General features: G+C 39.8%; 1 protein-coding gene across 1 annotated transcript; it reads right to left on the bottom strand.

Annotated features, from left to right (window-relative positions):
- Positions 1-1,137: 1,137 nt before the first annotated feature.
- THOC3 (THO complex 3) lies at positions 1,138-21,942 on the bottom strand. Its single transcript, XM_004737561.3, has 6 exons — positions 21,592-21,942; positions 20,681-20,837; positions 18,981-19,185; positions 14,304-14,465; positions 14,084-14,184; positions 1,138-1,736 (listed from the first exon to the last, which is right to left on the bottom strand). Exons 1-6 carry the CDS (start codon positions 21,856-21,858, stop codon positions 1,573-1,575), a joined length of 1,056 nt encoding a protein of 351 aa, XP_004737618.1. The 5' UTR covers positions 21,859-21,942; the 3' UTR covers positions 1,138-1,572.
- Positions 21,943-25,270: the final 3,328 nt, after the last annotated feature.

The following is a 25,270-nucleotide window of genomic DNA, read 5'->3' as shown; positions in this document are numbered from 1 at the left end:
GTAGTAAAATGATGATAACATCCAACTGCAGAAGGCTATTGCAAAAACTGAGTGAAGTGCTCATTATAGTACCAAGCCTAAGGAAGGTCTAATTACTAAAAATTTCTATTAAGACTTTCTGAGTGTTTTTAATACTGCCTAACATGGTATTGAGCACTTTACATGCTTTATGTTGTCACACTTGATTTGTCTACTCTGCAAGATTTGTATAAACATGTTTCTAACATAAATACAACATAGGAAAACTCTTAAAAGGATGCACACAAAAATGCTAATAGTGACTATCTCCTGGGAGGAGAAATAAGGATTTTTTTTTCTTTTCACTTACTTGCTTTTTCCAGAATTTTCAACAAACATCATTATTTCTGTATTTTTAATGTCAAAATACATTAAAATACAATGAAAATCAAGACATTGTTCACAGGTAATCTCCTACCTGAGCAACTTCTTTTGGAAGTAAGAGCTAACAAAGTTCTGCTTTCCCTGAGGAACTGGCATGTGCTCTGCTTTTCATTAAGAATTAACTGACTTCTGGGAACCCTGGATGGCTCAGTGGGTTAAGCCTCTGCCTTCTGCTCAGGTCATGATCTCAGGGTCCTGGGATCGAGCCCCACATCGGGCTCTCTGCTCGGTGGGGAGCCTGCTTCCCCCTCTCTCTCTGCTTGCCTCTCTGCCTACTTGTGATCTCTCTGTCAAATAAATAAATAAAATCTTAAAAAAAAAAAAAAAAAAGAATTAATTGACTTCTCCCTTCTTCACTTTGCCACCAGGGGGCACAGCCAAAATTTTAGTTCAATCAGGTCCTCATTCTTTGCATATTTGTTTTAATTTCCCCAATTTCAACTTTCTATTCTTATCTGTATGTCTTCTCCTGATTTTGGATTTGTTTATATTTTACAATGTTTACCATAAATTTATTGTCCTCAAATCTTTTGTAGATTAAGACAGGGTACACTCAAGCTGAAGAATTTAAGGCTTGCTATTGCACTTCATGCTGGGTCCCTGCATTTCACAGAATTCTTGGTTAGGACATTAAATGATAGAATGTCAACCTTTAATCCAACCTGAAATTTTTTTTAAATGCAAAACTGCAACATTTCCCAATATCTGCAACAATAATAACAAACATACCATAACTTTTAAAGTCGCAGAAGTCCCTTAAAGTCAGCTTTATTAAATGCTCAAATCTCAAAATTATATACATTTCTTTTTACTGTAAAAAATCTCCAACCCCATCACAGCTTCTTCACTTACCCCACCCCCCAAGGTAGGTACTGTCCAAGCAGAAGCAAACCCAAAAAAGTCTACCACACACGCCAAGGGCAGGGAAGACAGGAAGTACCCAGACAGGAAGATATTCTGGTGTTATCGTGCAGAAACCTCCTGTGGAGGGGAAAGAATGGGAAGAGTTCACATAACAAGAACGGAACTGGAACAGGCAGACTGACAAGACTTGTATAATTTATACCAATTTACAAACACTTCATGTGCCCATCAACTCCAAGAGAAGAGACCAAACTAATACACAAAGGAAGGCCTCTGCCAGCGTCTCCTCTCCCTGAAGGCCTCCTATCAGGAGTCATTAGGAAGCCCAAACAGCTTCACAGTTCCTGCTTCCCGACTGCTGTCATATTTGCCATCTTTGTCATCACAGGCAAACGCCAGCAGAGGCCTTTTGGGGTGCCAAGCCACGGTGAAAGTCGGGGACTCACACTGCACTTCCCATAGCTTGTCTCCTATAAAAATCAATATAGAAAAACGAATCAATACGTTAATAAGAAACCACATTCATTATGTGCTTGCCTACATTAGCTCATTTAATCCACTTTTTTTAGGATATTTTATTTATTTGAGAGAGAACGCACAGGAGCGAGGGGTTGGGGGATGGGGATGCGAGGGAAGAGAATAAACATAAAGAGGGAGAGTGAAGCAGACTTTCTGCTGAGCAGGGAGCCCAACATGCAGCTCAATCCCAGGACCCTGACCATGACCTGAGCTGAAAGCAGACACTTAACTGACTGAGCCACACAGGCACCCCTCATTTAATCCACCTACTAACCCTACAGGACAGGTACAATCATTGCCCCAATTTATATAGAACATTGAGGCAGAGAGAGAGCACAAGCCAGTAGGTGGCAGAGCAAGATCTGAATGCAGAGCATATGAGCTAAACCTATTCCATACTCCCTAGGAAAACAGTACCAGCAGTTAGTTATTTGTTGAGTACCCCTTAGGAATCAGATGCATTATACTTTAGAAATAAAGTATAATCACAATGCAGCAAGGCAAGTAATGATTTTAAACCCCATTTTATAAAGGAACAGGTGAACAGTTAAGTCATACTCATAGGAGTCAGCATATGAAGTGAGTCTGTTTCCAAAGCCACAGGTCCTTCTTCTAAATCCCAATGCTTTGCAAACAGATTTTTTTCCTCCAAAAATGTCACTCTTCTTACTTGAAATTAAACATGATTTTTCTGAAGCCATTATTCCTTTAGTCCCACTTTACTTTTATGTTAAGATTCATGTAAAGAATCTTAAGATTAATGTAATAAAACATTAACAATGCAGTGTTATTTTGAAGTTGCAGGATACATTAAATTATATACTTCAAACTGGTCAACTATACAGTAAATTATATTTTAATAAAGCTGTTTAAAATATATGTATAACATGCACACATATGTGTGTGGAGAGAGCGAGAGAAAGAGAGACCCTCTTTGTTAAGTAATCCTACTTCAGGGACAGTTAAACATTTCTCATGATGCTAGTATCTGGCAGTCTAGCTATATGTCTGAGCAAATTTCTATATTACACAAACATAAAGAATACTTTCACAGGCTGCTACCCTCCTTTTACTTCTCTTCTGGCCTTTATGCCATCATTTGTCCGTCACGTGGGATTGGTAAAAATAAAATTTATACAGTTCAAGAAACTCAGAACTGACATGAAGAGGCCTCCTAAAATGTTTCCTAAATAACAATGTGGCTTCATAAAATTCAACATCTTGACAGTTTTATTGGAAAGTTTAATCTCTGAATGATAAATAAGGTGCTATCGGGGGCTGACATGACTACTCCAGATCACTGAAGTTCTAAAAGACTCGGTGCAATATGTATGGTGTGTCTAAAAAGCCAAAATTAAGTGGACTGTTAAAATACATGTTATCAGGGGCGCCTGGGTGGCTCAGTGGGTTAAAGCCTCTACCTTCAGCTCAGGTCATGATCCCAGGGTCCTGGGATCGATCCCCACATCGGGCTCTCTGCTCAGTGGTGATCCTGCTTCCTCCTCTCTCTGCCTGCCTCTCTGCCTACTTGTGATCTCTGTCTGTCAAATAAATAAAATTTAAAAAAAAAAAATGTTATCAGAAATAAAATTAATTCTTACTTTTACATTTAACAGTTAAAAATATGTAAAACACAAAACCTCACTTAACATATGACTTCACCTATACATAGTATAGTGTATGTATACACATACAGATGAATCAATGTCTATATATAAAATATCTATACAGATATATAAATATCTACATATGAAAAAAAGATTGGAAGGAAATATACTAGTATGTTAGGAATTAGCTATCTCCAAATTATGGACCTATGTGTGATTAATTTCTCCTTTTAATGGCCAGCATTTTCCAAGTATTCTATACTGAGCATATATACTATTTTACAAACCAACATACAAAAACATGCTTACTGCATAAAATTCAAACAGCACTAGGGTACAGAGCAGCACTGGGAAACAGCACTATGATGGAAACATTCTACATCTGTGCTATCCAATACAGAAACCATCAGCCACATGTGGCTACTTAAGTCCTTAAAATGCACCTAGGGTAACTTAAAAAACGGTATTTTTCATTGTATCTACTTAATTTCAGTAATAATACTTAAGATTATAATTTTTTTTAAAAGACTTTATTTATTTATTTGACAGAGAGAGATCACAAGTAGGCAGAGAGAGAGAGGAGGAAGTAGGCTCCCTGCTGAGCAGACAGCCCGATGCGGGACTTGATCCCAGGACCCTGAGATCATGACCTGAGCCAAAGGCAGCGGCCCAACCCACTGAGCCACCCAGGCGCCCCTTAAGATTATAATTTAAAGTAAAATTTATCTTCTCCCAATCTTCTAAGTCTGAAATAAATTCTTTCAAAAGTCTTTCTACTAATTTAGCCTTAGTTTCTTTACCTAAGTGGGAACACATCAAGTGCATTGATTGGCTACTTGCTCTGCTCATTCAGTAAAATGCCTTGCCAGTCTTGCATTTCAGCGCATATGGAACTATGTTTTTCTCCTGGCACAATGTAATATGGATGTATCACAACTTATTTAATCAGTCCTTCATAATGAAATTGAGATTATTTCCCTTTTATGTATGAAATAATGCTATAACTATAATTGTGCTTCCCTTTGATAGTCATCTGACTTTTAATTTTTAGCCTAGGTCATAGAAAAGATTAAAAAAATGTTAAAAGTATATGTCTGAACTACTTAGAAAAATTAATACAGCCATATTTGATATATTCCTGAAAGAGTATATGTGAACTAAATCATATTTTAGGGGTACCTGGGTGGCTCCGAGGGTTAAGCAGCCAGCTCTGGATTTCAGCTCAGGTCATGATCTTAGGATCCTGGGATCAAGCCCTGTGGTAGGCTCTGTGCTCAGCTGGTTGTCTGCTTGAGGATTCTCTCTCCTGTCCCTCTGCCCCTGCCCCCATCTGTGCTCTCTCTCTAAAGTAAATAAACAAATCTTAAAAAATAAAAAATAAGGGGTGTCTGGCTAGTTCAGTGGGTTAAGCATCTGCCTTCAGCTCAGGTCATGATCCTGGGGTGCTGGAATCAAGCCCCGCGTCAGGCTCCTTCCTCAGCAGTAAGTCTGCTTCTCCCACTCCCTCTGCTACTCTCCGCCCACCCTCACCCCAGCCCACTTGTGCTCTCTCTCGCTCACACTCTCTAATAAATAAATAAATAAATAAAATCTTTTTTAAAAATAAAAATAAAATAAATCACATTTTATATGTATTAGGTGAGGCAGACAAACTTGTGCCAGGACAACATGGGAAAAACATGCACGTGCATGCGTTGTTAAGAACAAACACTGGAATAACTTTTCTGTACATGGTTTGGTCCTTCACAAAATGTCAGTACCTTGGACTCAGGGAGCAATCCCACTTCACTGGTTTCCCCAAAAGGATGACCCAAAGTGAAGACCATAAGGAATATTTCTCACAGCTTTACTTATAATGGTGCGAAGATGAAAAGCCACCAAAGAGCAGAGCAACTGAAGCACTCACAGGCATAAATAAGTAAAGACCGGCAGTTTGAGAACATCCTGACATATTCAATGGGATTCAGGACTGCATTACAAGCAGCAGCAGAGCTGACATTACGAAGCTGTAACATGCTCAGGTGGAACAGGCACAGCCTAGAGCAGGAGAGGATCCACACATCACACAAACAAAGCAGACGCAAAGGAGCTGCATATCTGAATGGCTGGACAACACTTAGCACAATGTCATCAACAGTGGCATTTTTAAATGGTGGAATTTCAACTTTTTTACTTTGCTCTTTGAAGTCTTCTATATATATAGTTTAAATGCTTTTACTAAAGCATCATGTATTTCCAAAAACAATAAAGCTACAATACAAAACAAATCTGAGGGTAATGACAAGATGGCAGAGTAGGAGGATCCTGAGCTCACCTCCTCCACAGACACACTGAGGCAACAAGTGTATCTACTGCAATTAACTCTGAAAATGATCTGAAGACCAGCAGAAGAGATCTTCCACAGCTGACCATAGAGACATGGCCACACTGAAAGGGTAGAAGGGGTGGAGACATGGCCAGGAACCAAACCCCTGTACAAATAACCACCAACGGGAGAGCCATCACAAACATGGAGGAGTGAAGGGATCAGATCCCACACGGGGCAATCGTGGCTGTAAGGACCTATGCTGGGAAGACAAGTTCCTATCATGTCTGGCTTTGAAAATCAGCAGGGCTTAACTCCAGGAGCTTTAGAATCAGTGCTGCTTAACTCCAGTTGAACTGAAAGGCAAAAGAGCCAGCAGCACACTACTAAGTATCTCAGCCAGAGATGGCACTGAAGCTGCAGCTTAAAAAGCGCCTAGAGTATACATGAAGGAGATTTAATAAGTAATTTTAGGGTGTGTGTGGGAATGGCAAACATGTGCAGATTTCTCCAGGAATAAAAAAGTGTTGATGGGTGCCATTTTTCTTGCCCACCGTGAGCCTTGATAGCTAGATGCTTGCAGAAGCCAATTCTAACACTCTCCTTGTTAGCAACACATGCACCACACCAGCATTCCCCTACCACCCACCCTACCCAGTCCACTGGCCTCCACAGGCACCCCTCCAAGGCAGCTCTTCCCCTGCCATATCCAGCAGGCAGGCCCACATGGGACCAGGACCCCACTAAAGTGACTCCTCACCCAGGGGACAGGGGAGATAACCCTATGCACCAGCTTGCCTATAGTTCCTACAGCTGGCACCCCAAAGAACAAGGCCTGCCCTTGCATGTACCTGCAGCTGTCACACAGGCTAATTACACACAGCAGACTGAGTGCCAGCCCCACCCACCACTAAGCCCATGGCAGCTGCAGCCAGGCCTCTCCACAGTACGGGAAGCAAACCCTGCCCAGTGCGCCTGCAGCAGGCAAAGCAGGTCAGCGCAGCCAACTGGGCTGAAAGCCAGCCCCCATCCCCCACCGTCAGCATGCCCATAGCAATCACAGCTCAACCACAGCAGGAGGGTGCACACAGCTCATAGAGGGGACAGCCCTGGTTCCGGTGACCAGGGCAGATAGCATACAGGGCACCACGGGACCTCTTCTATGTATAGTCACTACTTTCAAGGTCAGATGTAGCTGACCTACCTAACATGCAGAAACAAACACACAGTTAGACAAAATGAGGAGACTGAGGGATATGTCCCAAATGAACAAACAAGACAAAAATCACAGAGAAAGGACTAAACAAAATGGAGGTATGTGATATGACTGATGGGAAGTTCAAAGTAATGCTCCTAAAGATACTCAACTGGACTTGCAACAGTGGATGAACTCCTTGAGAACTTCAACAAAGAGACAGAAAATGTAATACAGTAACTGAAATGAAAAATAACACCAAAGGAAATCAACAGCAGATTGGGTGGTGCAGAAGAACGGATCAGAGATCTTGAGAACAGGGTAATAGAAAATAACTAAGATGAACAGCAAAAAGACAAAAGAATAATAAAAGTGAGAACAGGTGAAGGAACCTCTACAACACCATCAAGCATGATAACATTTGCTTCATAGGAGTCCACGAAGGAGGAGAAAAGAAAGGGGGCAGGAAATGTATTTGAAAAGGTAACAATTGAAAGCTTCCTGAATCTGAGGAAGGAAACACACATCAGATCCAGGAAACAAAAGAAAGCTCCAAACAAGATGAACCCAAAAAGGTTCACACCAAGACACATAATAATTAAAATGGCAAAAATTAAAGATAAAGAGAGAATCTTCAAAGCAGCAAGAGAAAAGTTGTCACATACAAGAGAAAACCCATAAGGCTATAGGCTGATCTCTGCAAAAACTCTGCAGGCCAGAAGGGAGTGGCCATGATACATTCAAAGAGCTGGAAGGAAAGAACCTACAACCAAGAATACTCTCTACCTGGCAAGGCTATTACTCAGAATTGAAGGAGATAAAGAGTTTCTCAAACAAAAGGAAGTTCATCACCACTAACCCAGCCTTACAAGAAATATTTAAGAGAATTCTTTAAGTGAAAAGAAAAGGCCATGATTAGAAGAAAATTATGAGGGACGCCTGGGTGGCTCAGTTGGTTAAGCAGCTGCCTTCGGCTCAGGTCATGATCCCAGCGTCCTGGGATCGAGTCCCACATCGGGCTCCTTGCTCAGCGGGGAGCCTGCTTCTCCCTCTGCCTCTGCCTGCCATTCTGTCTGCCTGTGCTCGCTCTCTCCCCCCCTCTCTCTCTGATAAATAAATAAAATCTTTAAAAAAAAAAAAAAAAAAGAAGAAAATTATGAAAGAAAAAATTTCACTAGTAAAAGCAAACATATGATTAAAGCTAGTGGACTAATCACTTATAAAGCCATTATGAAGGTTAAAACACAAAGCAGCAAAATCAATTACATCTACAAAAATTACTCAAGGGATACACAAAATTAAAAGATATATAATATGATATACACATAAAATGTTGAGGGGTACAAATTCAGTGCTTTTTGGAATGTGTCCAAGCTTAAGCAACTAACAATAAAGAGTGCTACACAAATAGGATGTTATTTATGACTCCATGGTAACCACAAATCAAAAACCTCTAAAAGGTATTTAAAAAATAAAGAGAAAGTAATCCAAACATAACATTAAAGAGAGTCATCAACCACAAGGAAAGAGAGAGCAAGAGAAGAAAGGAACAAAGAAGAACCATAAAACAACAGAAAACAATGAACAAAATGGCAATAAATACATACCTATGAATAATTACTCAAATGTAAATTGACTAAATGGTCCAATCAAGATACAGGGTGACTGGATAACTGAAAAAACAAGACTCAACTATATGCTGCCTACAAGACTCACTTCAGGGGTGCCTGGGTGGCTCAGTGGGTTAAAGCCTCTGCCTTCAGCTCAGGTCATGATCCCAGGGTCCTGGGATCTAGGCCCGCATCGGGCTTTCTGCTCAAAAGGGAGCCTGCTTCCTCCTCCCTCTCTCTCTGCTGCCGTTCTGCCTACTTGTGATCTCTGTCAAGTAAATAAATAAAATCTTTAAAAAAAAAAAAAAAGACTCACTTCAAATCTAAAGACACATGTGGACTGAAAGTGACAGGGCAGTAAAAAATATTCCATGTAGACAGAAGTGAAAAAAAAACTGGGATAGTGATATTTTTATCAGACAAAGGCAGCCCTCTCAGGTCCCCTTCCTCCTCAGGACCTTTGTACTATCACTTTGCTATTGCCCAATAAACTTTGCCTTGCTGCCCACCAAAAAAAAAAAAACAAAAAAAACTATCAGACAAGATACACTTTGCAACAAAGACTATAGCAAGAGACAAAAAGAGGAATTAAATAATGATAAAGGAATCAATCCAATGAAAGGATATAACAATTGTAAGTATCTATGTACCTAACATAGGAGATAGGAGCACCTAAAAACATAGAGTGAATATTAACAAACATAAAAGGAGCAACTGACAGTAATACAATAGTAGGGGACTTTAACACCATGCTCACATCAATGGACAGATCATCCTGACAAAATCAACAAAAAGCACATTAGACCAGATGGACTTTACAGATATATACAGAACATTCCATTCAAAAATAACAGAATATACATAATTTTCAAGCACACATGGAATATGCTCCAGTATGGATCATATACAGTAGGCCATAGAACAAGTTGCAATGAATTTAAGAGGGCTGAAATTTTATCAAGCCATCTTTTTTTTTTTTTTTTTTTTGATAGAAAGAGACAGCAAGAGACAAAATACAAGCAGGGGAAGTCGGAAAGGAAGAAGCAGGATTCCCGCTGAGCAGGGAGCCCAATGTGGGGCTAGATCCCAGGACCCTGGGACCCTGGGACCACGAACTGGGCCAACGGCAGATGCCCATAGACTGAACAACCCAGGAACCCCTATCAAGCATCTTTTCTGACCCACAATGGTATGAAACTAGGAATCAATTACAAGAAAAAAAAAAAATACTGGAAAAAAACACAAACATACAGAAGCTAAACAATATAAACAACCAAAGTGTCAATGAATAAATCAAAGAGGAAATTTTTTAAAAAATGAAGACAAATAGAAATGGAAACACAACAATCCAAAATCTCTGGGATCCAGCAAAAGCAGTTCTAACAGGAAAGTTTATGCCAATACAGGCCTACCTTACAAAACAAGAAAAATCCCAAATAAACAAATTAACCTTACATCTAAAGGAGCTACAAAAAGAACAAAGCCCCAAGTTAGTAGAAGGAAGGAAACAAAAAAGATTAGAGCAGAAATAAATTAAATAGACACTAAAAAAAATTGGAAAAGATCCATGAAACTAAGAGCTGGTTCTCTGAAATCATAAACAAGTTTGATAAACCTTTACTAGACGCATCAAGAAGAGAGAGAACTCAAATAAATGAATTCAGAAATGAAAGAAGAAATAACTGACACCACAAAAATACAAAGGGTTATATGAGAATACTATGAAAAATTATATGCCAACAAATTGGACAACCCAAAGGACTGGATAAATTCCTATAAACATACAATATTCCAAAACTGAATCAAGAAGAAAGAGAAAATTTGAACAGACCAATTACTAGTAATGAAACTAAACTGGTAATCAAAAAACTCCAAAAAAAACAAAACTCCAGGACCAGATGAATTCACAGGTGCATTCTATTAAACACTTAAGGAACAGTTAATACCTATTCTTCTCAAACTATTCCAAAAAATCGGCGAGGAAGAAAAACTTCCAAATTCATTCTATGAGGCCAGCATTACCCTGATACCACAACCAGGTAAAGACACTACCAAAAAAAAAGCAAAAATAAAAACAAAAAGCAAAAAACTGCAGGCCAACATCTCTGATGAATATAGATGCAACAATCCTCAACAAAATATATTAGCAAACCACATTCAACAATACATTAAAAAGATCATACACCATGATCAAGTGGTATTTATTCCAGGATGGTTCAATATTTGCAAATAAATCAATATGATACATCACATCAATAAGAGGAAGGATAAAAACTATATGATCATTTCAATAGACACAGAAAAACCATCTGACAAAAATAAACACCCATTGTTGATAAAAGCTCTCAACAAAATGGATTTAGAGGAAACACACTTCAACATATAAAGACCATATATGAAAAACCCAGATAACAACACACTCAATGGTGAAAAACTGAAAGCTTTTCCCCTAAGATCAGGAACAAGACAAAGATGTCTACTCTCAGGACGCCTGGGTGGCTCAGTTGGTTAAGCAGCTGCCTTCGGCTCAGGTCATGATCCCAGCGTCCTGGGATCGAGTCCCACATCGGGCTCCTTGCTCAGCAGGGAGCCTGCTTCTCCCTCTGCCTCTGCCTGCCACTCTGTCTGCCTGTGCTTGCTCTCGCTTCTCTCTCTATGACAAATAAATAAATAAAATCTTTAAAAAAAAAAAAAAAAAAAGATGTCTACTCTCACCATTTTATTCAACACAGTCTTGGAAGTCCTGGCCACAGCAACCAGACAAGAGAAAAAAAGAAAAGGAACCCAAATTGGTAAGAAAGAAGTAAAACTGTTAGTATTTGCACATGACATGATACTATATATAGAAAACGGTAAGGACTCCACAAAAAGTATTAGAAAAAATGAATTCAATAAAGTTGCAGGCAACAAAATTAATATACAGAAATCCATTGCATTCTATACACTAATAATGATGTAGTAGGAAGAAAATTTAAAAAACAATCCCATTTACAATTGCACCTAAAAGAATAAATACCTGGGAATACATTTAACCACAGAGGGGAAAGACCTATACTCTAAAAACTATCAGACACTGAAGAAAGAAATTGAAGGTAACACAAATAGAAAAATAAACCATGTCCAGGACTGGAAGAATTAATATTGTTATAATGTCCGTATCACCCAACGCAATCCACAGATTCAATGCAGTCCCTATCAAAATACCAGTATTTTTCACAAAACTAGAACAAATAATCCCAAAATTTGTATGGAACCACAAAAGACTCTGAGCAACCAAAGCAATCTTAAGAAAGAACAAAGCTAGAAGTATCACAATCCCAGACTTCAAGATATACTACAAAGCTATAGTATTCAAAACAATGTGGCACTGGCACAAAACCAGATATGCTAGATCAATGGAACAGGATAGAGAGCCCAGAAATAAACCCACACTTAATATGATCATTAATCTACAACAAAGGAGGCAAGAATATGCAATGGAAAAAACAGTCTCTTCAACAAATGGTGCTGAGAAAACAGGACAACTACATTCAAACAAATGAAATTGGACCACTTTCTTACACCATACACAAAAATAAGCTCAAAATGGACTAAAGACTTAAATGTGAGATATGAAACAATAAAAGTCCTAAAAGAAAACACAGGCAGCAATCTCTTGAACATCAGCTTTAGCAATGTATTTATGGATATGTCTCCTCAAGCAAAGAGAAACAAAAGCAAAAATAAGATACTGGGACTACACCAAAATAAAAAGCTTCTGCATAGCAAAGGAAACCATCAACAAAACAAAAAGGCAACCTATTGAATGGGAGAAGATACTTCCAAATAATAAATCCATTAAGAGGTTAATATCCAAAATATATAAACAATTCTATGTTCAACACTAAAAAACAAACAAACAAACAAACAAACAAAATAGGCTGATTAAAAAACGGGGTGCCTGGGTGGCTTAGTCAGTTGAGCATCCAACTCTTAAGATTTCGGCTCAGGTCATGATCACAGGGTCCTGAGATTGAGCCCCATGTCAGGATCCACACTCAGCAGGGAATCTGCTTGAGATTCTTTCCCTCTGCCCCTTCCCCCAGGCCCACTCATGTTCTCTTTCTCCCAAATGGGTGAATCTTAAAAAAAAAAAAAAGTGTGGGGGGAGGGGGACAAAAAACCTAGACAGACATTTTTCCAAAGGAGACACACAGATGACCAACAAACATGAAAAGGTGCTCGCATCAATGATCATCAGGGAAATGCACATACAATGAAATATCACCTCATACCTACCAAAATAGCTAGTATCAAACAGATAATAAAAAACAAACAGTGAGGATGTAAAGAAGAAGGAATCCTCATACACTGCTGGTGGGTATATAAATTGGTGCAGCTACTGCAGAAAACAGTATGGAGCTTTCTCGAGAAATTAAAAATAGAAATGTATGATCCAATAATTCCACTACTGGGTAATTACCCAAAGAAAACAAAATACTAATTCAAAAAGATATGTAAACCCCTATGTTTATTGCAGCATTATTTACAATAGCCACAATATGGGAGCAACCTAAGTATCCATGGATAGACAAATGAATAAAGATCTGAGATATATATACACAATGGAATATTAATCAGTCATAAAAAAAGAATGAGATCTTGCCATTTATGAGAACATGGGGTGGACCTAAGGGTTATTAAGCTAAGTTAAATAAATCAGGAAAGACAAATACAATATGATTTCACTTGTACATGAAATCTAAAAAACAAAACAAGTAAATAAATAAACAGAAACAGATTCATAATTAAAGAAAACTGTTGGGTGCCAGAGGAGAGAAAGCTGGGGTAATGAGTGAAATATTAAGAGGTACAAACTTCCAATTCTAAAATAAATACATCCTGAAGATATAAAGTATAGCAACAGGAATATAGTCAATAATATTATAATGATGTTATATGGTGACAGATGATGACTACCTTTATTGTGATCAATGACTAATGTGTATGTCTGTCAAATCACTGTCATACATGAAACTAATATAATATCATGTCCGTCATACTTTGATAATAAAAAATTATTAATTAAAAATAAGTAAAGCTAAGGAAATTCTTTCATAAAATGAATACTCTCCTCTCATTTTTCTATTTTCAAATTCTACTGGTTGTTTTTAAAGCAAATCACATGTATTTTATTAATTCCTAAGATTATTTTAAGTTAAAATACAGGCAAAATACAGGAAAAAAGTATACCACAACACTAAAAGAGATTGTGTTTAGAGGTGGAACCAAAAGTATCACTTTTTTCTTCCTCCTATTTTCCACATTTTAAAAATTTCATAACAGAAGAATTGACAGTTAATGAAATGCAAAATATTTTCCTAAATTCCTTTTTTTCAGACCTGCTCCTTTCTAAACTCTTTGCTCCCTTATGACCTGACTATAATAGTCCTAATAAACAAAGCTGTCTTAAGAGGAAAATTCATTTATGCTAATGCAAGTGAAGTAGTAATGTGAAGATAAACACACATGACAGGAAAAGTCTTAATGGCCAACAGATGACAGATAGAAGACTCACTATGGTAGTGAGGGTATCAGTTACCTGTCTCTACTTCAGCAATGTCAATAAAATGATCTTCCGAGGCTGACGCCAGCATTTTTCCATCGTGACTAAAACTAAGGGTCCTCACAGGCCAATCCAGCCTGTAACAGAGTGGAGACAGGACATGTTAGAATAACCCAGTAAGTGTAGGGCACAATTTCATCCAAAATAAAGTCAAATTAATTTATCCAACAAGGAAAGTGCCGGCAGAGCTGCTTACCTAGAAAAGCACCGAACACAAACCAACTCATCCACATCCCAGAGGCTGACCAAAGCATCCGCACTTCCTGTGGCAAAGTACTTCCCCATGGGGTCAAACTTGATACAGATGCAGTTGGAAGGATGGGCATTGATAGACTGCACAGGCTTTAGCTCTGGATAGCTAAGAAACAAGACAGACAGCAATTAAACTATGGGAAGAGGACTGTGGTACTAAGACGACAACGGGAGATACTAAAGAAGAAAATCAAAGACAACCAAGTATCAGACTGTAATTCAAACAAACTTTCCTGGACTTTAAAAAAAAAAAAAAATTATGGGGCACCTGGGTGGCTCAGGGCGTTAAGCCTCTGCCTTCGGCTCAGGTCATGGTCTCAGGGTCCTGGGATCGGGCCCCACAATAGGCTCTCTGCTTGGCAGAGAGCCTGCTTCCCCCTCTCTCTCTGCCTGCCTCTCTGCCTACTTGTGATCTCTCTGTCAAGTAAATAAATAAAATCTTTAAAAAAAAATAGATTATTATCAGACCTTTCTGACTGTAAGACTTTATGCCAAAAGAAAATGGGATAATATATTTAAGATATACAAGCAAGAAAATAGGAATCAAGGATTTTTATATCTAGCAAAACTATCAATTACAAAGAGCTCAAATGGTAAACACAATTAAATATCTGTAAGTTTTATAGGTATATAAGTTGTAAGCATGAACTTAAAGAATATTGTCCCGTGAACCTTTCCTGAGGAATCTAAAGAATGAACTTTGACAATCAAAATGACTAGAGACTTATCAGCATGGGACTGGTGATGAGCATTACATATACAGCTTCTTGTAGAAATTATAGATGTAAAAGAAAGGCATAGTACCTAGTAGCTAGTATACTCTGATAATGTAATATTTTTTTTAATTTTTTATTTTTTATAAACATATATTTTTATCCCCAGGGGTACAGGTCTGTGAATCACCAGGTTTACACACTTCACAGCACTCACCAAAGCACATACCCTCCCCAATGTCCATAATCCCACCCCCTTCTCCCAAACCCCCTCCCCCCAGCAACCCTTAGTTTGTTTTGTGAGATTAAGAGTCACTTATGGTTTGTCTCCCTCCCAATCCCATCTTGTTTCATTTATTCTTCTCCTACCCACTTAAGCCCCCATGTTGCATCACCACTTCCTCATATCAGGGTCTGATAATATAATATTAACTGTTTTTTTTAATCGAAGAAAAATTAGGAAAACAATGCAAAAAGCAAAATTTACTATTTTAAGTAATCACAGTGGTGGTGGTAGTGGGAATACTGTTATTCTGAGATACCTCTATGTGTAATATGGAGAAAGGTATTAAGTAACCATGGGATATTCTAATTCTATAATCCCAGTGTCCTTGAGAATCAGAATACTCAAATATTCAGTTTGGAAGGAAAGAGTTATTTGTAATATAGAAAATGTTTTGTAGGATTCTTTTTTTTTTTTAATTTTATTTATTTATTTGACAGAGAGAGAGACCACAAGTAGGCAGAGAGGCAGATTGGGGGCGGGGGTGGGGGAAGCAGGCTCCCTGCTGAGCAGAGAGCCCGACACGGGGCTCGATCCCAAGACCCTGAGACCATGACCTGAGCCGAAGGCAGAGGCTTTAGCCCACTGAGCCATCCAGGTGCCCGCAGTAGGATTCCACTAGTCCTGAATTTTAGTTCAATGTTATCAACATAAACTCACTATTCACATATTTTAATCTTTAAAAATAAACACTTACATGTCCTTGCTCTGTCCACAGGAAAGGTCTAGAAATAATGACCAAACCAGCAATATGGACATCTGTAGTTCCAGTACCTTTTCTCAGAAAAAGAATCCAAGGATTCTTAGAGAATTTTCTGATTAAAGGTCTGAGCCAGGAAACATACAAGATGAACCTGGCATATCCTGTCTTATCAGAGAGCAACAAACTGAAGACTACCTGCATTGTTAAAAAAAAAAAAAAAAAAAAAAAAAAAAGACTCAGGAACAACTTGAAGAGGCTCCCATTAGCTGAAGAAGGGATACTTTGAGTTTCCATACAGATAATTACTCCAATGGACTGAAACACATCTCCCATGCTTAAGTACAAGAGTTTACAGTAAGCCTTTTTTTTTTTTTAATTTTATTTATTTATTTATTTGAGACAGAGAGAGATCACAAGCAGGCAGAGAGAGAGGGGGAAGCAGGCTCCCTGCCCGGCAGAGAGCCCGATGTGGGGCTCGATCCCAGGACCCTGAGATCAAGACCTGAACCGAAGGCAAAGGCTTAACCCACTGAGCCACCCAGGCGCCCCTACAGTAAGTCTTTTTTTTTTTTTTTTAAGATTTTATTTATTTATTTGAGAGAGAGACAGTGAGAAAGAGCATGAGCGAGGGGAAGGTCAGAGGGAGAAGCAGACTCCCCATGGCGCTGGGAGCCTGATGCAGAACTCGATCCCGGGACTCTGGGATCATGACCTGAGCCAAAGGCAGTCGTCCAATCAACTGAGCCACCCAGGCGTCCCTAGTAAGTCTTAAAAATAAAACCTAGCTAATCGTCTTTGGAGGTGATGGAGAACTAATTCATTATCTGATGACAAAGGGAAAGAACCATTTATCCTGCCTTTCCTAAGTGAACTATATTATTAAATAACAAAACAGTAAATGAGAGGAAGTATGTTATATTCCAACAAATAAATAAGCATACAGAATCAGCAAAATCCAGACTAGGAGAATCTCTGCAGGTTAACAGTCTATATTATAAGTAGAAGAGGATGAAGAGCAACTTCATAGTTTAACACATTTAAAAGACATCAAATTTTTTTAAATAGACAAATCTAGAATGTCTAGGAATGCATACTTAGTAGCTAAAACTATGAAGAAATACTATAAAAATCAAAATAGTGTTTCCTTTTGAGGACTAGAACAAAGGACATGGAGGGACTTCCGGGATGCAGCAAATATTTCTTGACCTGGGTGGGGTTACACAGATAATAGTTCATTAAGCTGTATGTTGTTTTAAAGACAGTTTTTTGTTTTGTTTTGTTTATTTATTTATTTATTTATTTATTTGAGAGAGAGAGAGAGAGAGAGGCAGTGAGAGAGAGAATGAGAGGGGAGAAAGTCAGAGGGAGAAGCGGACTCCCCACGGAGCTGGGAGCCTGATGTGGGACTTGATCCCAGGGCTCTGGCATCATGACCTGAGTCGAAGGCAGTTGCTCAACCACCCGAGCCACCCAGGTGTCCCAAGCTGTATGTTGTTTTAAGTGGTTTTCTGTGTATGTGTTTTATTTCCTAACTGAAAGGCTTAAAAAAAAATAATAAGCTATAGAACACCAACTTGAATAAAATTCAAGTTGCTAAGCACAGGTTTCCAGCCTTTTATATAATCTGGTCCCAGATTATATTTCAACTTTATCTTCCCATTTTCAGGCTATCTCTTCAGATACCTTATCTGATACCATTCTCAGCAACTGTGATCTACCAACTACTGTCTATACAGGCCATGTTCATTCACACCTTTGCCCATTGTATGGTTCCCTTCTGCTGATTCTTAAAATTCTACTCAGTTTTCAAGGTCAAGATCAGAAGCTGCCTCTTTCAATCCCCAACTCCCATAGTCAATTTAAGTTTCTATCCCTGGGATTCCAAAGCAAACTCCATGCCTCTCGAAAAGTACCTATTTCACATTGCCTTGCATTGCCCACCCAGACAGCAGAAAGAACAGAGTCAACAGACCTGAATTTCAATTCCAACACTTCATTCATTTACAGAATAAATATTTATGGAGATCCTAACTCTGTGTAGCAAGTATTAAGGTAGGAACAAGGGATTCAACAGGAAACAAGTTACACATGGTCCCTACCTTCATGTCATTTATAGTCTAATGGCAGATATAGATTAATTAAACATTTATTATAGGGGTGCCTGGGTGGCTCAGTCAGTTAAGCATCTGCCTTCGGCTCAGGTCATGATCCTGGGTCCTAGGATCAAGCCCCGCACTTGGCTCCCTGTTTAGTGGAGAGCCTGCTTTTCCCTCTCCCTCTGCTGCTCCCCCTGCTTGTATACTCTGTCAACTAAACAAATAAAATCTTTAAAACAAACAAACATTTAATTATAATACAGAATGAGAAATGCTGCCAACAGGAAGTACATAAAATAAGCTTTTAAGCTAGGGAGGTAGGAAAGTACTGAAGATGGCTGCCCTGGAGAGAAATTTTAAAATATTTAAAGATATTTTTAAATATCTTTTAAAAATTTAAAATATTAAATATTAATTAATTAAAATATTAAATATTTAAAATACTAAATTTTTAATTTTTTATCTATTAATTAATTAATTAATTTTAAAGAAATTTTAAGAAATTTAAGCAGAGACTTTATGGGTATAAATTAACCATAATTCAAGGTGTACCTAGTTCTAGTGCTCACCTGTTGACTAATAATTTAAACTCTCTTGAATCCCAGATCCTCATCTGTCAAATAAGACTCAAATAACAACCCCAGAGAATTTCTGAGGACTCAGTAAATATAAGGTGCCTGGCTCAAAGGTGCTCAACAGAGGTTAGGATTTTTTATTACCATTTGTCTTTTAAGCTCCTTCAGGCCAGGCTTGCATCTAATTCATTCTGTATCCATGCAGCACCCAGCACAAAGACATGACAGTCCCTAAGCTAGAACCCTCTCACCTGAGGATGTTGATACAACCATTGCCATTTGTCAGGAAGAACATGTTGTTGTCATTATTCCAGGAGATTTCATTGACTTCAAACTTGAACTGCTCCTCCGCTTTGGAACGGTGTGTCTTGGCATCAATAAAGGTCACCACATCATCCTTGTTGCCTACAGCAATGGTCTGCCCATCAGGACTCCAGCAGATATTAATGTTCTCCCCTGGAAACCCAGATATAATCAGCAAGATACTGTTTGCCTATAATCCTGCAGTTAACTTTTTTTTAATACTACAAAGACCAGAGTTATCTCCAAACCTCATTCACCAAGGTCCCAGTCAACAGAAGGGAATGACTACTTACTCACCAATTATGAGTCCAACACTTTCGTCTACAAATTGCCCCTTATGCACTCTCATAACTCTCTAAGGAATACTTTATTATCCCCATATTACATATGAAGATATGAAAGATATGAGAGATGAGCCAAAGTGTCAAAGCCATGAAGTAACACACCCAAGTTCGAAACCAGATTTGACTCCAAAGCCCCCTAGTCTTATACCACCATTTCCCAAACTCCAGTCATTCACATGCCACTTTTCCAATTTTTGTCCTATCCATGTTGGCTATATCTTTAAGTATATATATAAATATATATAGCTATATATAAAAATAACAGCTATATTTCTTTATTCAAGACTTTTCTTAAAATTGACTCAAAAATTTTCAGTTAAATAAATTCAGTTTCCATTTATCAATAAATTCTATGGGCTAGATCTTTCTTTCTGGTAGGCATTAAAATACATACACAGCCGGTTTTTAATGTTCATCCACGTGCTATCTAACTCATTTAAGAATCACCAGTTGTCTACTTGGAGAAAGCACTACAAGATTCCACCTCCAGGGACAAGTCTTGTCAACAAAGTCCAGTGGCCCACAGTGAACATGTCAATTAAAAATCTCACCAACTTTATCAATTCTATGATGCATATATTTTCACATTTTATTTTCTACAACATATCTTAAAATGCATTAGGAGGCATCTCGAAATTTTTGGTATATGATGCTTATCTAGAAACTTTATTTTCCTTCCTAACAACGCATAAAATATTGGTGCATGTTATAATCAATGACACGTTAGTCAGTAAAACATAGTAAGTGATCTCAAGGTTTATAGGACAATACCTGGTGAAGAACAGATTCTACAAATGTACTATACAACTTCAGGTCGTCTTCTCCCAGACCACCAAGACTATTCATTCCCAAGATCAGTCATTCTGGCCTATCAGCAGTTTCCTAAATTCTCCATCTATCTACACATGAAGCTCCCTCCTAGAGCTGCACCCCACCCCTCACCCATGCACTGTACCCTGACCACTAAATCCCTATTACCTATTCTAAGAATTTGCTCAAATTCCGCTCAAATGTCCTCACAGGCAAGAGTCAGACTTAAGCATTTCCATTCTAGGTATCCATCTTGTAGACTCTTCAGTGTAAGATGAACCATATCATATCACGTTAGGTTTTTTCGTTAACACATATGTCTCTCTCCCTGCACTAAACCTAGTACAGGTCCTGGGAGCTGGAAATTGTCTTATTCAGCCCAGGATGTCCCACACCTAACACGAGGCCACACACAAAGAAGATACTTGGGAAATGCTTGTTGAATGACTATAAGCTGCTCATCTTCCTACTCTGCCCTCTCTCTCAAGAGTCACCTTTAGTGTTCACAGTGGCAATGCATTTTGTAGTCCTCACATCCCAGATGCGAATGGTTTTGTCTCCAGATGCTGTGACAAAGAGGTCAGGATTACTCGGATGCCAACAAAGCTGGTCCACACTATCCCCATGTCCCCGATAATTGTTTTCTTTAACCTGAAAGAACAGAATCCAAATGCTACTTCACACATAAGTACCTGCCTCCACATGTGACTTCTAAACCTTATTCAAACCAAGGTACCTTGTGGCAAAGAAAAAGCCAGAAAATTTAAAAGAATTTTTAAATCTTTAAACCCCTTCCCCAAAACTCTTCCCAATACCCTCCTCCCTTCCTCTCCAATCACTCTGAATTGTTCTAAGATTTGGATTCCACAGCAATGCTCTAACTCTTTTGCCCTCCCTGGCCTTCCTCCTTCTTTCTGGTTCTCCACATTTACTCCACCAAGGTTCCCAATCTTCTTGCTCACTCTCACAGGAAGCCTCCTTACCACCATAGGGACCCCACCATCACCACAGCCTCTAGCCACTCCTCACCACCACACAACTCCTTCCTACCACTCCCATACACCCCCACCTCACTCGAATCCCATCTACCCTCCTCACCACCAGTCCTCATCCTCTCCTCGCCTCCACTCCCAGCTCATCTTTACACCTCCTTACTGCTATACTCCCTCACATCCCCACCTCCCTCTTACCATCACCATCTTCCTCTCTACCACATTCCTTCCAGATCCCTAATCATTACCCTTGTCACTCCCGCACTCCTCCAGCGTGCTCTACACAACCCTCTTTTCCCCACACCCCTCCCTTCTCCTCGCCTCCATCCCGCATTCTCTCCAACACCTGGCTCTCCACACCTGGCTTTACCACAGACCCTCTCTCTGGCCTGGGCCGGTCCCTGACAGCTTACCAACCGGTCCTTCTCCAGCAGGAATACGCTGGCCGTCTTGTCGAAAGACCCCGAGGCCAAGCGACGCCCATCGCAGCTCCAGGCCACCGAGTGCACCTTGGCGCTATGTGCAGGGAACTCGCGAGTCTTGCTGTGGCCGCGGAACAGCTCCTGCATTCCCAGCACGTAGCGTGTTGGGCCGCTGGTCACTGAACACCATGGAGCCATTGAACCAGGACCGCTCTGACCAAGCGCCGAGGGCCCCATAGCCGCCGCAGCTACCGCCATGGCTAGCTCCCAGGAGGCCGCGTTCCTACCGCCACCTTAGCGCAGTCAGTCCTGCCGCCGCCGCCGCACGCATGCGCCTGGACGAGAGGCTCTTCCTGCACAGCCGCAATGAGGGCCATCCGAGCAGGGACTACAAATCCCGGCATGCAGCGCGCGCGCTTCCTTTTCAAACAGGAATGATTACTATTAAGCGTCCTTCAGTTAGTGATTATGGAGGTTTAAGGGCCTATTTGTACCGTGCTTAATTTTAAAAAGGAAAGCCAACAATATCCTCCCAAACCTCAAATCCCCATTAACAAAAGACCTTTTATTCAAGGGTTGATCCCCACCACTCAGTCTCCTACCTTAGAACAGAAGGTCCTCGACTCTCCGGCTGGAGAAGGACCGGCTGGTGAACTAGAGGTTTGCGGGGGTCTAGAGTGGGGAGGAGAGGGATTGAGAAGGAGTCTTTTTTTTTTTTTTAAGATTTTATTTATTTATCAGAGAGAGGGAGAGAGCGAGCATAGGCAGACAGAATGGCAGACAGAGGCAGAGGGAGAAGCAGGCTCCCTGCTGATCAAGGAGCCCGATGTGGGACTCGATCCCAGGACGCTGGGATCATGACCTGAGCCGAAGGCAGCTGCTCAACCAACTGAGCCACCCAGGTGTCCCGGGAAGGAGTCTTGACATAGCTTTAAATAAACAAATTCTACGGTCTTGAAAGGTATTATTGATGAGGGACAGAAGCAGAAAAAAAATGTTCACCTTTAGGGGCGCCCGGGTGGCTCAGTGGGTTAAGCTGCTGCCTTCGGCTCAGGTCATGATCCCAGGGTCCTGGGATCGAGCCCCACATCGGGCTCTCTGCTCAGCAGGGAGCCTGCTTCCTCCTCTCTCTCTGCCTGACTCTCTGCCTGCTTGTGATCTCTCTCTGTCAAATAAATAAATAAAATCTTAAAAAAAAAAAAAAATGTTCACCTTTAGTCCGGAAGCCTGATGTATAGCCTGCATAGTTCCAGTATGGATGGAATGCATAATGGCTGCTACATTCCCTCCATTCTCTCTCTCTTTTTAAAGGTTTTTACTTATTTGACAGAGAGATAGAGCATAAATAGGCAGGGCAGCAGGCAGGTGGAGAGGGAGAAGCAGGTTCTTCGCTGAGCAGGGAGCCTCAGGTGCAGCTCAATCTCAGGACCCTGGGATTGTGACCTGACCAGAAGGCAGACGCTTAATTGACTGAGCCACTCAGGCACCCCTGGTTACATTCCTAAAAGGTCTCATGACTGCCTGTGTATCTCGCCAATAGTTAATATCAAGCTGAATGATAAGCACCAGAGAAATCTTTCGAAAATAGTTTCATGAGTAGAAATTTTTTCTTTTTTAAATATTTTATTTATGACAGAGAGATCACAAGTAGGCAGAGAGGCAGGCAGAGAGAGAGAAAGGAGGAGGAGGCAGGCTCCCCGCTGAGCAGAGAGCCCGATGTGGGGCTCGATCCCAGGACCCTGAGATCATGACCTGAGCCGAAGGCAGAGGCTCAACCCACTGAGCCACCCAGGTGCCCCCATGAGTAGAAATTTAAAGAAAACATTTCTGATCTAATACTGCCTGCACATCCTGACCCCCTTGAGCAGTAAGCATGCAACCACCAGCTTCATACAGCAAAAGAGCAAATCTTTCTGCTCACAGGACCTACCACCCATGCCACTTAAGTAAATTTACTAACTTGCACCGCAAAACACCTCAGGAATTCTTTCTTTACCATCATGTTCTGTGATCCCACAACACTACATGCACATGATTAGATATGCAAAAACGTAAAAGATACAGAACAAAAAGTAAATGTCCATTTGTGTCTCACACACACACACACACATACACACACACACAGATTATTCCCAACCTTCTCACTCCTACCTTAAACCACAAGTCCTGTGGTTTCTTGCTGAAGAAACCACCGATGAGCTGCCTGCACCAACCAAGGCCCTGGAGAAGGACTGTGGGCTGGGGAAGGGTTTTGGTGGTAAGCAGATAGCTAGAGAAACAAATTTTGGGGGGATGGTCTGGGTGACTCAGTCAATTAAGCATCCAGATCTTGATCTCAGCTCAGGTCTTGATCTTAGGGTCTTGAGTTCAAGCCCCTCACTGGGCTCCACACTGGGTGTGAAGCCGACTTTAAAAAAAAAAATTAAAGGTAATATGAGCACTTGGGTTACAAATGTTAACAATACAAAAGGAAGGGGTAGCTGGGTGGCTCAGTCAGTTAATCAACTGCGTTCAGCTCAGGTCATGATCCCAGGGTCCTGGGATCTCTGCTCAGCAGAGAGCCAGCTTCTGCCTCTCCCTCCGCCTGTCTTTCTCTCTCTCTCTGTCAAATAAATAAATAAAATCTTAAAAAAAAAAAAAGTTTCTGAGCTGAAAGCAGCCAGAGTCTTACCAAAAAAAAAAAAAAAAAAAAGAATAGAGTGAAAGTAAGTTTACCTCCTGTGCCCCAAAATTTACCTTCTGAAAAATATTAACTTTTTTGTGTGGTCTTCCAGAGATAGTTTAAATGTAAATCAGCACCTCTGGGGAGGTGTATATCCTTATAGTTCTGTGTATATCCTTCTTACACCACGAGAAAAAAATGGTAGCCTTCCTTATGTAACTTGTTTTCTAAGGTAAACACACATGACTAATTTATCAGTATATGCAAATGTTTCACTCTTCTTAATGAATGTAGTCTTTTATGATATGCATGTATAATAATTTATTCAACTGATCCCCTTAATGGATATTGAATGAATGAGGATATTTAGTGTCCATGAATTTGCTTTTAGAACAATACTGCAGTAAATATGCCTATACAAACTTCATTGTGCACATACGCACTTTTTATTCAAACAGATATTGCCCAAATATCTATGAAAGCATTCTAACAATCTCCATTCCATCAGCAACATAGGAGAATGTCTTAATATCCTAAATACTAAATGAGGCCACATGTAAAGCATATGTGCTTTAGTAAATGAGGCCTTCTATTTCCCCATTTCCCTTCTCTACCCCACTGCAACCACGAATTGTTATAGACTTCAAAGCTTTTTAGACTCCACGGAATATCAATGAAGCTCACTAAAATCTTAGGGTAGGAGACTATTTGGTGTCTAGTTGTCCCTCCTTAAACTTTTATTTTCAAGTATTGTCTTCATATGCTAGCATTTTTTCCCCCTACAAACACAAAGGATTTCCATCTCTGGGTTCCAGATAAGGAAACTAAAGAACAAAGAGGCAAAATGTCCTGCTCCAGATCACATGGTTGCTATTGGACAGAGCAAATATTTGGTCAGCTGTTAATGACCAAATCTACACTCTGATTCTCAGTACCTGAAATCCCCATGTTATAAACATAATTCTTAGTATTTCTATATAAATTTTGTATTTTTTTTTAAAGATTTTA

Source organism: Mustela putorius, unplaced genomic scaffold, assembly GCF_011764305.1.
Source record: "Mustela putorius furo isolate JIRA1106 unplaced genomic scaffold, ASM1176430v1.1 tig00000145_pilon_pilon_pilon, whole genome shotgun sequence".
NCBI classification, from domain to species: Eukaryota; Metazoa; Chordata; class Mammalia; order Carnivora; family Mustelidae; genus Mustela; species Mustela putorius.
The sequence above is the reverse complement of the archived record's forward strand: the minus strand, read 5'-3'. Positions and strand labels throughout refer to the sequence as shown.

Coding starts and splice junctions, on each gene's coding strand:
- THOC3 (XM_004737561.3), bottom strand. CDS start 21,858: ATGGCGGTAGCTGCGGCGGCTATGGGGCCCTCGGCGCTTGGTCAGAGC. Junction 20,838..21,591: donor TGCTGGAGAAGGACCGGTTG/GTAAGCTGTCAG, acceptor CTGTTCTTTCAG/GTTAAAGAAAACAATTATCG. Junction 1,737..14,083: donor CATTGCTGAAGTAGAGACAG/GTAACTGATACC, acceptor TGATTTTTATAG/GAGACAAGCTATGGGAAGTG.